The sequence below is a fragment of the Tauraco erythrolophus genome, chromosome 17, assembly GCF_009769465.1.
Source record: "Tauraco erythrolophus isolate bTauEry1 chromosome 17, bTauEry1.pri, whole genome shotgun sequence".
Classification (NCBI taxonomy): domain Eukaryota; kingdom Metazoa; phylum Chordata; class Aves; order Musophagiformes; family Musophagidae; genus Tauraco; species Tauraco erythrolophus.
In genome coordinates, this window is record NC_141481.1 from 14307943 (window position 1) to 14320611 (window position 12669).

Genomic DNA, 12669 nt, shown 5'->3' on the forward strand with positions numbered 1-12669 from the left:
CAACGCTGTTTTCTAAGGAAGCAGTGACGGTGCCACGCGTGAGCCCAGCGATGGCTCCTGCAAAACCACATCTGCAGGAGGAGCACGTGGGATGGCGAATCCCACGGGATCCCAGTGCCCGCTGTGCAGCGCAGGGCACTGCCCCGGGGTGCTCTGCTCTCTGCAGGTGGCACCGTTATCTCCATCACGTTCAGCGCGGTGCTGGGGGGCTGCGGGGAGCACCCGGTGCAGCACCCCCCTGGCACTGCTGTGTCCCGCAGGTGCTCGCAAGCCGGGGATGGCGATCTCGTGGCCGAGCGAGGCTCTGGCCACCCAGCAGTGCTACTACCGCCTGCACAGCAGCGTGGCCTCCCCGAGCAGCACCGAGTCCAACCCCTACGTCAGCCTCGACAGCAGCCCTGCCCCGTCCCCCCAGCACCGGGACTACCCGCTCAGCCCCATCTCACGACGGAAGAAGCTCTTCACCTTCTCCAGGCCCCCGCGCAGCCGCGACACCGACCGATTCCTGGACGCCCTTAGCGAGCAGCTGGGACACCGGGTCACCATCGTGGATGATTTCCTCACCCCGGAGAACGACTATGAGGAGGTGAGCGTGAGCCGGGGTGGCTCGGTGCAGGGTCTTTGTCCTGGCCATGGAGCACCCACCATGCAGTCTGCAGCTCCCTGGGAAGGGTGCGGAGCCTCTGGGGACATGTCCGGGCTCTGTGGGTGGTAGAGGGGGCCATGGGCTGCCCTGCTCTGCAGCAGGACCCCCCTGCAGGGCTGGGTGGGTGGAGGATGAGGTGCCACCTTCAGCCTCTCCTCTCTCCCTCACCCAGATGAGTTTCCACGATGACCAGGGCAGCTATGTCACCAACGACGTCAGCAGCAGCGAGTACATCAGCAGCAGCGACGAGGGCAGCTCCCTGACCTACTCCACGCTCTCAGACCACATCCCCCCTCCACCGCTCAGCCCCCCACCACCACCCCCCCCCCTGCAGTTCCATGACCCCCAGACCATCCCCACCAAGGCAGAAGCCCCAAAAGCCACCACGTCGCCTGCCCCCAAATCCCTCGTCAGCCACCTGCACCCCATCCCACCCCCACCGCCCCCGCCGCCACCCCCCCCGGTGCCCTGCGCACCCCCCCTGCACCGGGGGCTGCTGCACTGCAGGAGCGAGTCCAACCACATGAGCGTCAAGAGGCTGCGGTGGGAGCAGGTGGAGAACTCGGAAGGGACCATCTGGGGGCAGGTATGACCCGGGAGGGGGGAGCGGGGTGGGGGGCCAGGGCCCAAACCGCAGTTGCCTGTGCCGAGGCTGCGCAGGTCGGTGGGAGCATCTGTGGGCACTGCCCTCCTCCCTGCCCAGAGAACTGGGGGCTGTCCCCTCCCCGGGGCATCGTGTCTTGACCTCTTGGTGGGCCAGACGTTCAGTGCCTCGGCCAAAGGAATGGACTCTGAAGATGCCATGTGACAGAAAGCCTCGTATTTCTGTTCATCCTTTTGATTGTTTGGACCAAAACTGCTGGGATGAGAAGAGGCTCTGGAAGGCGTCTGAAATGCTGTTTTTACTGCAGCATCCTGGGCAGCCCCTGCTTTCCTGTGGGTTGACATAAGCAGGAGCCGTAGGAGGTTTTATCAGTGGGAAACCATGAGGATGGTTGAAAGCCGAGCGATGGGGAGAGCACCGAGGTAGAGGAGGTCGCTGGAGGACAGAAGCAGAGGCGAGGAGTGAGACTAGATGTGAAAATCTTTTGGCATCATGGGCTTAAAGTGATGCAGAACGCCAGAGGTGGAGAAGCCAGCCTCCCTGGAGATTCGTGTCCACCTCTGTGTCCCTCGTGATGATGAATGTGCTCAGATGGGCTGTGTTCTTCATGCCCTGAGCAGGTAGAGGGGAGAGGAGGGACCACCTCCCAGTACCACAGGCACCCGCCTGTGCAAGCACTGGAAATCCCGCAGGTCCCTCTTGCCGGCACTCCGGAGAGCACGGTGCTTCTTCACAGTGATTCTTTTGATGCAAAAAAATTCCTGAAGTTTCTGAAATTGCTCCTTTGTCCTTCAGTAAAGGAAGCGTGCCCAAGCAGCAGTGAAGAGCAGTACTGCTCTGAAGGATTCCAGCTGTGTCAGAAGCTAAAGGAATCCGTGGGGCAGTGCCAGCAGCTGCAGGGTGCGAGGAAATGCGGATGGGGCGAATCTCTGGGTCTCTTCCTTTCTTCTGAGAAGAGAACAGGTCCCACCAGACGGGCTTAGCACTCGTGTAGAAACTGCCTCTGCAGAGCTGAACGGTTCCCCGGGCTCCGGTTTCTGTGCGGGGTTTGTAACAGCGGAGTTTCCAGCCACAGGGCAGTGCCACCAGCCCGTCCTGCTTTCTCCTTGGGACGCAGAGCTCAGTGCAGGGCAGAGGGAGGGTGGCCCAGCACAGGCGGGCAGTGCCAGGCTGTCCCCTGTGCCACCACGGCTCCTGACTTTCCCTCCTCCTGCAGCTCGGGGAAGACTCGGATTACGACAAGCTGAGCGATATGGTCAAATACCTCGACCTGGAGCTGCACTTTGGGACGCAGAAGCCTACGAGTAAGTACCTGAGCCCCAGAGCAGGTCCTGGTACTGGCGGGGGACCGGGGTGCTGGGAGGAACGGGGGCTTGGTGGGCAGCGAGGTGATGCCTGGTCCTACCATCACCCATGGCACACAGTTCACTCATACTCAGGATTTTGTGGCTGGTGGCACGGCGGATCATTAAGGTGGAGATGGTTTCACTATCTCCCTTAATTTTCTTCGCTGCCGTTATCTGTTTTCTCTCCGCACGTCAGCCGACCGGGGCAGTGAAACTCAGCTGGGGGGTTTCACTCCCTGTTGCGCTCAGCGCCGCTTCCAGCTCTCCCAGTGCCGTGCCCGGCCGTGCCCATTCTGCCAGGAATGCCCCAGTGCCACGAGGGGCCTGGGCTGCAACCCAGCAGAAGCTGAAACCTGCACCACGTATCGTAAGGAGCTGTGCAGAGCCTCTGCTTGGCACGGTGCGGGCAGCACGGGCAGCCGGCCGGGCCGTTGGCACGCGCCGATGCCAGGTCGTGCTGCCGTAGCAGGAACCGCTGCAAATTCGGAAGCGAATTGCAGCTCTGTGGCTTTGAGAACTCAGCCCTGAAAAAGCCGTGAAAACGTTTCTCTGTCCATAGAGGGCACCGCAAGCAACACTTTTTACAAACACCAGAAGTTGGCTCCCCCCAAACCCACTAACAGAGTCTGTAGCTCCCTGCCAGCGCAGCCATGCCACTGCTCTCGAATGGGGGTCCCCTGCAGACCCACCCACCCACCCATCGCAGCTCCCGGGCACTGCAGACCCAGGGAGCGGGTCTGGGCTGGGGGTGCGGAGTGGCGATGGCCGCGGTGGTCACCCTGCATGGCAGGGGGTGGCCGGGGTGTGGGGTGACCAGGGTGCACTCCTGCCCGAGCGGACATATGGGGCAGCGCGGCTGCCCCATTTACACTGGGAAAAGTAAAATGCTGGTGGGATGTCGCAGCTCTCCTGCGAGGAACGTGATGTGAACAGGTCACCCAGAGAAGCTGTGGCTGCCCCATCCCTGGCAGTGTTCAAGGCCAGGTTGGATGGGGCTTTGGGCAACCTGGTGTAGTGGAGGGTGTCCCTGCCCATGGCAGGGGGGTTGGAACTGGATGATCTTCGGGGTCCCTTCCAACCCAAACCGTTCTGCGATCCTCTGCACGTGGGCAGAGCTAAGCTAGAGCAGGCAGATACAGACAGGACTGGCAGAGGAAGTGGGATGAAATGGGATTCTTCTCAGGGGCTGTTTTTTGGGGATGTTTCTGGCAGTCTGGGATTTTCTGTGTGTTTCACCTCTCGTTTTGCCTTTTTCAGCTCCAACTGAGTCCTCCATTGAGGAGATCTTTGAATCGCAGAATTCAAGGATTCCCGGAGCCATTGCTGTGTGCAAAGCATCAGTTCTCCTCTTTCATTCATGGTTTCACTGTTTTCAGGACAGTTTTCTTCCTGCTGGAGCTGGCTGAGCCTGTCCTTACCCATGATTAAATCTTTCAGTTTCTCTTCCAGAGCCAACTCTCATGCCTGAAAACTTTAAAAAGAAAGACGTGGTTGAAATTTTGTCCCACAAAAAGGCCTACAACACATGTAAGTAAACATCACGGTGAACGTACCCCCAAAACAGGCCCAGAGATGGGACCGGGGATGTAGAGAACTGGAAAGGTAAAAGGAAGGAGGCTGCATGAGCACAGTCCCATGAGTGCCATCCCAGCACAGCTCTGGCTGTTCCCGCAGCCCAGAGCCCCTCCGTGCCGGGCTCAGCCCCGGGCAGGGGCAAGAAGGCGGCTTTACAGGAAAGGTCAGTGCTGGGATGTGACTCACTGGCCTGGGGAGGAGAGGGGCAGAGCTGGCATGGCTCTGTGGGGCAGCGAGGGTGTGCGGGGCCGCCCTGGTGCCCGCTGCCCAAGGGTCGGTGCCGCTTCTCCAGGACGGGCTTCTGGAAGGAGGAGAGTGGGAGGGCTTGGTGGGATCCTGTGAGCCCCTGCTGTCCTGGCGAGGGGACGTGGTGGAGCAGGATGCTGCACTGGGGGGGGGGTGTTCCAGCACAGCCCAGCCTGATGCGTTGGTGATGTCCATGCACGTGATGCAATACCCTGGGGGGGTCTGCAGGACCAGGGTGACTCCTCAGGGTCCCCACACAGCATCTGCAAGGGCCTCGGGGAGTGGAAAGCCCTTCCTGTGTGTGTCCAGGGCTGACCCTATGCCAGCGCGGGCACGTGGAGAAGTCCACACCGCTCTCACACCGTGGAGAGATTGAACTTCCCCTCCTGGGCAGGCAGCCTGTCCCAGCACAGCCAGCCCCGGGGGCCAGACCTCCTCCCCTCCCAAGTGACCCCCCTCCCTTCCCCACAGCCATCCTCATAGCCCACCTCAAGCTCTCGCACATGGAGCTGCGCCAGATCCTCATGACGATGGAGACGGACCGCCTGGAGCCTTCCCACATCAAGCAGCTCTTGCTGTACGCCCCGGATGGGGAGGAAGTCCAGCGCTTCCAGAGCTACAAGGAGAACCCCGGCAAGCTGAGCGAGCCCGACCAGTTCGTGCTGCAGGTACCTGCGGGCAGGGACGCGCTCCGGGAGCGAGGTCTGCGTGGGCAGTGTCCCTGAGATGTCCTGCTGTGTGATGGAGGGGAGGAAAACAGAGCAGAGAGGAAGCAGCCAGCAGGACGCTGGTCCTGTGGGTGCTGCGGGGTGGGGATTGCTGGTGGCACTGGTCACCATCACCGGCGACTGATGCCTCCCTCCAGTTTCCAGCAAAGCATACCACGATGTGCACTGCGCGGTCAGAGTGACTTTGCCCGACTTTGTGTTGGCAAAGTCACTCGTAGGTGTTGGTGTCGAAGCTCCCCCCGCGCCGCGGCACCAGCCCGGCCGTGCTCGGTGGGCTGCGGCAGCCGCTCCGCCGCGGCGCCCGCGCTGAGCAAGCGCGTTCTGCGGTCACGTGCGGGGCCACGTGCCAGGAGAACCACCGCAAAGGAGGGTTCTGCCCAACGGTGATGGCAGCAGCTGTCCCCTCCTTTTGTTCTCAGATGTTGGCCGTGCCAGAGTACAAGATCCGTCTGCGCAGCCTGCATTTTAAGACCACTCTGCAGGAGAAGACAGAGGAGATCAAAGCCAGCTACGAGTGCATCTGCAAGGCCTCCCTAGAGCTGAAAAGCAGCAAGAAGCTGGCTAAGATCTTGGAGGTCAGAATGGCTCTTCCTTCTAGTAACAGCCCCTGGGGTCCCCTGCATCCACGGGAGCACCCACAGGCAGCCTGGCAGCTCGCTGGCAGCTCACCTGCAGCTGGAGGGCAGCTCCAGCCCCACGCTGTGCCCTGGGCCCCTCCGTGTCCCGTTCAGCCAGGCTCCATCCACTGGCAGCTCCCGCTGGGATCAGCCTGTGGGGATCCTGGCCTGGGGAGGATGCAGGAGGGCAGATTCCAGACGGCCACGCACCCACCCGCAGCTGGCAGCAGGGCTGCAGGAGCCAAAAACCCGCCCCGTGGCACGGCAGAGCCGACCGGGGTTGTCCTTTGGCTGCGGGGGAGCTGGAGGACGTGGGGTCTGGCCCAGCAGTCGCTGCAGGTGGGGGTGCCGCATGCTGCCCGTCCTCATCCTCCCCGTGTGCTGGGGCTGCCCTGCGTGGGGACAGGATGGACGGTGTGTACAGAACCAGGGGAAATCCTGCCTTTAACCCCACGGAACGAACCGATAAGGCTGTACTAGCGATGCTCGGTGAGCACGGGCACGGGCGCCCTTAGCAGAAGTGACCCAGCACAAAAATGATCCTTTCCCACCGTCCTGTAGCCAGAGGGAAGCTTTTTACCTCTGCTCCTGCCACATCCTCGGTAGGTCCCTGTGGCTCAAAAGCAGGTACAGAAGGAGATGGGACGGTGCAAGTGCTGGAGGTCACTGGCCAGTCGGTCACTGGGGCTTCTCTTTGCAGTTTGTGCTGGCGATGGGAAACTACCTGAACAACGGGCAGCCCAAGACCAGCAAAACAACAGGCTTTAAAATCAACTTTCTCACCGAGGTATGATGAAGCATGCTTGTTCCCATGCACGAAACACCGATGCCAGGAGCTCCAAGTGCCTGGTTTATCGTGCCTGTCCTCGTCCAAGGCCCCTGGGTGCAGCGGCTGCCAGAGGGCACCAGTGGGAGGGCTGGATTGATGCCCAGGATTGACTTCGGAGAGGCCCCAAGGGTGGTCTGGTCCTTCAGCATGCTGGGGCCTGAGACCTGCTCTCCAGTGCGAGACTGGCCAGAGCCCACGGCGTTCTGGCTGGGGGGTGGGAGAAAACCAAAGGTTCTTATCCCCTGTGGGTGGCTGTGGGACTCCTGAGGGGTGGGGGACGGGGCAACGGCCCCGGCTGTGGGAGGAAGGCACTAGTCAGCATCTCGGTGCCATTAATCTGGGTGTAACATGCTGTGTAAACATTAAATGTCCTATTTAAACATTAATCCGCACAGCATGGCTGGGAATTGCCACGCACGTGTACCGGGTGCCCGACGCTCCGCGTGCTTGGCAGAACCCGCTCTCCTCCGCAGAGGAATCTCCCGACTTGTTTTGTTTTGCCGTAGCTGAACACAACCAAGACCGTTGATGGGAAATCCACCTTCCTGCACATTCTTGCCAAATCGCTTAGCCAACATTTCCAGAGCTCTTGGGCTTTTCCCAGGATCTTCCTACAGTGCCGCTGGCTGCCAAAGGTAAACGAACAAAAGTGTCTGCAAGCTCCGTGTCTCCTTGCACTGTCTCTTGGTTTTGTACGGGTCTGGAATCGGTCGTGAGCTGCACAGCGTTGGCAGGAGCGGGATGGCAGCCCAGATAAGTGAGGAATGGTCCTGAGCGATGGGACGGGGCTAGGAAGGGACGAGCTCAGTGACAGAGAAAGTCCCATCTGTCCCATGCTGCTGCACATGGTAGTGCATAGACAAGGCTCTGTCTCTGGCCTGATCCTTCCTTCTGACTTGAAAAAGTGGTTCCCAAGTTTCTTGTAAATGCAAATGAAGCACAGAAGAGAGAAGTGCCAGGAGCTGGTCTGCTCCACCCAGCCTCTGCCTCCTTCCACCGCTGGCGTGCAGCCTCCTTGGCACGGGTGCCAGCGTTATTACTGCCTGCAATCACGTGTGGAACAGGGCGTACAGCGCCCGGCATGTTCCGAGTTCACAGTCCGGGCACGGGTATGTCGCGCTGACTAAGGATCGTTGGTTGCAATTAAAAAAAAAAATCACATAGATCTTGGGGTTGTCACCCGTCCACTTGCGTTGGTGGTGTCACAACGCAGACCATGGGCTGCGTTCTCCTTGCGCATCCTCCTCTGTTGTTTGCGAGAAATTCCCTTGGGAATTAGTGCTATGGTGCATAAATAGAGGAGAAAACTCAGGCCTGGAGGTGTAAACTTCCCTCGATGAAGGTCTGCACCTGTAGCTTTCCTGGCTGGATTTTTGTATCTGGCCTAACTGTTCAATAACTCTTCTGTCACTGATGGCTCCTGCTGCCCGAACTCTGGCCAATTCCTGCCCGACTGCAGACCGTGTGCTGTCCAGGGCCGCCTGGCTTCGCTCTCGCACGGGCCATGGACGTACGAGCTGCAGCACGCTCCCCAGACCTCCCGACGTGCTGCAGTTCACCTTCTCCCTTGGCTGTGGAAGAGCCAAGGCTTGGCCGCCCAAGACAGCAAGGAGCCTGACCGGCTCATCACTCTCATGAACGCTGGTGCTGTGGTGGGATGCCACAGAGGGCAGCCCAGATGTTACCCCTCGTCCTACCGTCCCGTACGCTCCCTCCGTCCCCCTCCTGAGTCAAGTACCTGCGCATCCATCACTGCCCTCGTGCCGATGAGTCCTGCATGCTCCTTGCACTTGGCATGTTCCAGGCTCCTTTTGAGGTTCTTGGCATCTCTTGGCCTGAGCACCCAGCTGGCAACCTGCCACAGGGCAGCAAGAAGGTCTGGTTGTCCACCACACCATGGACAACGTGGATGGGTTGTGCAGAGCCATGTAGACAGACAGCCTGAACCACCCTGACCGATGGCCCATGCTCGTTGCCCTCGCTTTGCTGCAGAAAATGAGCCAGACCCAAGTCTCCTAACGCTGTTGACTCCTCTCTTCTCACGTAGTGAACCAGAGAACACTAACAGCTGACCTAAAGGACCTGCACACCACCGTCAGTGACATCCAGATGGCCTGCCACAACATGCCAGCTACCGCCGAGGACAGATTCGCGATCGTGATGACTGTATCCTTCTGTAAAAGGGGCCAAACACCAACGTGACTTACTGCCCTTGAGTAAAACCGTTCAGTTGTCTTTATGGCTCCTTGGCTATCAGCAGGGCTGTGTCCAGCTGCTAAGAAAGCACCATCCCAGCTCCTGGGGAGAGCGTGGTGGAAATCTCCACTGTCCATGTACTCTTAGCTGGCACAGGAATCAGTGTTTGTGCTGACCATGGGTTCACATGCCCCTGCGTGGCAGAAATCCAATGCCACAAGGCCAGAAAGCTTCCTGAGTTGTCTTTCCTTCCAGAGCCGTGCTGTTAGGGACAGCTGAGCGTGCCAGCGGTGTGGCCTTCACCTGTGTTTGAAGCAGGTCCCTTAGACCTGAGATGAAACCCAGCCCTTTGATAAGGAGAAGTGATTCTGCTCTGTGCCAGACCCATGGTGCGGCTGTTTTCCCTTAAGCCCTTTCTCTCAGTCCTTCCTGGAGAGCGCCCAGCCCGCCATGCGGTCGCTGGACGACCTACAGCACAAGGCCATGGAAGAATTCAGCAAGGTGTTGTCCTTCTTCGGGGAAGACTCGAAAATGACAACTTCTGAAGCCTTCTTTGGCATTTTTGCAGAATTCATGAGCAAGTTTGAGGTGAGTTGCACCTTTCAAAGCCAGCCGGCAAAGGGTCTGCTGTTGGCATCAGCAAAGCACTTTCCTTGCCCACGAGCTGTGGGAACAAGACGAGATTTTTGTGAGCACGTGCACCTGTAGGGAGCAATTGTTCTAACAAGCAGGCAGCTGGCCAGTGCAGGAGGCTGAGGTGAGGGCTGAAGGTCCACCAGCCCCACGGAGAGTAAAGCAGATGTTATCATGGTCTGATGTTCTTGGTTAACATCAGACCATGATAACAGGTCTTCTTGGAAGCCAGGGGAGAATTAGGTCTGTGATGGCCAGCACCACTGAAACACCCTCCCTGTCCCCACCAGCTGCCCTTGCCTGATCCTCAGCTCCTGCTCTTTGCTTTTTCCCCGCAGCGGGCACTCAGCGACGTGCAGGTTGGCGAGAGCCAGCGCAGCCCCAGAATGACGTCCCCCCTTGCCTGGTGACGGGCCCGCAGCAACGCGCGCGGCGCAACGATTTATTGCCAACAAAGTGCAATTTGCTCCCGTTGAGTTTGGTTGTAAATACGCTGCTGTCACCTGCTGCCACCAAGCAGAACCACGGGCCGAGAGGCCGGGGCAGTTTGGACACTGAAAAGGCACCAGAGGTGATGGTGGATGGATGCGAGGGTGAGGCACGGGGACAAGAAGGTAAACACCTCGCTGGTCTTGACAACAGCATCCTCCATCTCCAGGGATTTACTGAGTAGAGGATTTCAGACACACCTAGGTAAAATCCCACTCTCCCATGTTTCCAGAACACGTGTAACTGGCACCAGCAGTCGCTGGACACCTTCCCCACATCCCCACGGCCAGTGCCCGCGCACGGCTGTGCAGAGCCTGCCCTGACGGGATGCAGCTGGCCCCAAGCAGGCACCGCGTGTCCCGCCAGCCTCGGGGCCAGGGCTAGAGTCTGCTGGGGAGCAGGAGCAGGTCAGGCCAGGAAGGGAGTGGGGGCACAAGGGCTGCCCCTTCTGTCCTTGAGCTGCACCGTGGGGCTGGAGCTCCACCTGAACAGACTGTAACGGTGGAGTGGAGACTGCTGGAGGTGGCCTGGAGGCTTTAATCCCCCACGCCGTTGGTGGCCAGTGGCCATGGAAAGCAAAATCACCTTGCAGAACCCTTCTGGCACGTCTGTGTGCTCCCAAATACAGATCCAGTGTGGTTCTACCCAGCTGCTGGAGAGGAAGGAAAGCCCAGAGTCCTTCCCGGCCGTCAGCTTTGCTTAAAGGTGTGGCAGAGACTGACGGGTCTTGAAATCCTCCCAAGAGTTTAACATCCTCAGCAGCAGACTGATTGAGCTCGCCAGGAGACATCGATCCCTGAGCATTTTGGTGCCTCCTTGGAAAGTACAGAACCCTCGGTAGCCTAAAACTGAGTGGGAGTCCTCTGCACCCCCGCGTACCGCCTCCGAGGCACGGCAGAGACCAGCGGGAAACACATCCCCTGCCCTCCTTCCTTCCCTCCCGAGGGCTGGAGTCCTGAGAGCCCCTTTCCTGTAGGAGCAGTCGCTCATGCTGAGTGTGCCCAGGGAGCTCTGGAAGCACACACGTCCATCGGCCACCACCGTCTGACTTAATTCCCGCTGGGCATCCCCCGGGACAAAAGGGCTATCAGCATCCCGCGCCAGTGCATGCGCCTCGGGGCTACGCGGTGCCCCCAGAGCTTCCCGGCAGCCAACCTACCGTGCAGCACGCTGCCGCGGCGAGGCATTCCTCCGGGCAAGATGCATCCGTTGCCTTCGAAACCCTCCGCGCTCCGAGCCCCTGCCCCGCAGGTCGCCCTCCTGCCGTCCGTTGCCAGAGCGAGAGCTCTTCCCGCAGCCTCCGCTCACGATCAGCATCACCGACCGGTGCATTATTTATGGGAGACCTTACGACCGTCAAATCTTCAGTTTTCGGTGTTTTTTTAAACCCTGCCGTAGAAAGTGGCGTATATTTTCACAAGTGTTCTCCGTTTATACAGCTTTAAGTGCCAGGTAGCTTCCAGCATTGTGTTCCCGGGGGTCCAGCCCCCTCTGCCTCTGCCCGACGGCGGTGACAGGGCGACGCTCACTCGGCTCCTCTTGCCGTTCTGGATGTTGCACACTGCATTCAGTTGATTTTATTTATTTTATTTTATTTTTTTTTTTCTAAAATCATATTCAATACTTAAAGCACTGGAGGTTCTTTTGAAACTGTCATTCCAAATGTGAAAATGCTGTACATAGGTTTTGCTACATGTTGTAACTTTCCAAAATAGTTAGAACTCCAATCCCTTTGGTATTTTTATGTGAATATTTTCAAAGAACCAGAACTTCTGACATATGGTTATATTATTTGATAATGGGACTATGTATATTCACAATTCAGCCTCTACCCAATGCCTACGTGCTTTTCCTAAAATAAAGCTACTGCCTTCTGCCTCCTGACTGCGTGTACCTTGGTGTGCTGTTAAAATTTGCGTTGAACGATAGCCGCGGGTGAAGGCGTGAGGAATTCTGCATCTGGCACTTCTGGGACTGCACTTCTCCATACTGGCCCCTTACACCTCCAGGAGAGAGATGCAGGATCTGACCTGGCTGGATTTGGGCCGGTACGGGGAAAATAACTGCATAATTGTGAAGAGGGCTGCTTGCGTGCCAGCGCTCGGGCCAGCACGATGAACACGAGCAGCAAATTCTTAAAATAGTATGGATTTTTTCTGCAGCCTTCAGAAGAAAACATTTAGTGAGCGTATGAGCCAGGGGATTGTTTCTCTCTGAAAAGGAATTCTTGGCTGAGGTTGAGTTTATGTCCCTGGAGCAATTTATCTCCCTTACACGAACAGTACATAGATAGGGACCGGCTTCGTATCAGATTTCCTGGTTGTAGTTTAGCTTGTTTACAGCCGCTGCTCAATCGCCGGGTCCTCCCTGGAGGCCACCGTAAAACGCCTCTGGCCAGTTAATAAAGATGTCACGGGTAGAAGTCCCTCGCTGGGCACGTGCATTTAAAGGGCTCGAACCCCTCCTGATGGCTCCTGAGCCCTCCAGGCCGATCAAGCCCGGCTCTTCTGCAGCCCTGGCGATCTCGAGCTGCCCAGCGTGGTTGTCAAAGCTCCCGGCTGCGGTCCGCACCGAAATAACAACCCGGAGCCTCCTTCTGCGGCGTGATACCTACGGCAGTCGGCATCATTCACTGCACACACTTGTCTTGCTGTTTCTTGATAACTGCAAACACGAGGTGGTGTTCCCCGGGATCGGCGTGCTGGCTGGGCGCTCTCCTTTTAGCCTCCTACATCCCAGCCTGAACAGCGCCTGTGCCAG

At 58.5% G+C, this 12669-nt stretch overlaps 1 protein-coding gene across 1 annotated transcript in view; it reads left to right on the plus strand.

The window, feature by feature from the left end:
• Positions 1-9830, plus strand: part of GRID2IP (Grid2 interacting protein) — a 35730-nt gene extending 25900 nt beyond the window's left edge. Inside the window, 12 exon segments of the mRNA XM_086622500.1 lie at positions 261-586; positions 819-1232; positions 2467-2554; positions 4046-4123; positions 4889-5085; positions 5565-5720; positions 6463-6549; positions 7098-7167; positions 7170-7226; positions 8639-8757; positions 9211-9375; positions 9759-9830. Of these exon segments, the coding sequence (XP_086478626.1) occupies positions 261-586; positions 819-1232; positions 2467-2554; positions 4046-4123; positions 4889-5085; positions 5565-5720; positions 6463-6549; positions 7098-7167; positions 7170-7226; positions 8639-8757; positions 9211-9375; positions 9759-9830 (1829 nt within the window).
• The last annotated feature ends 2839 nt before the right edge of the window (positions 9831-12669 follow it).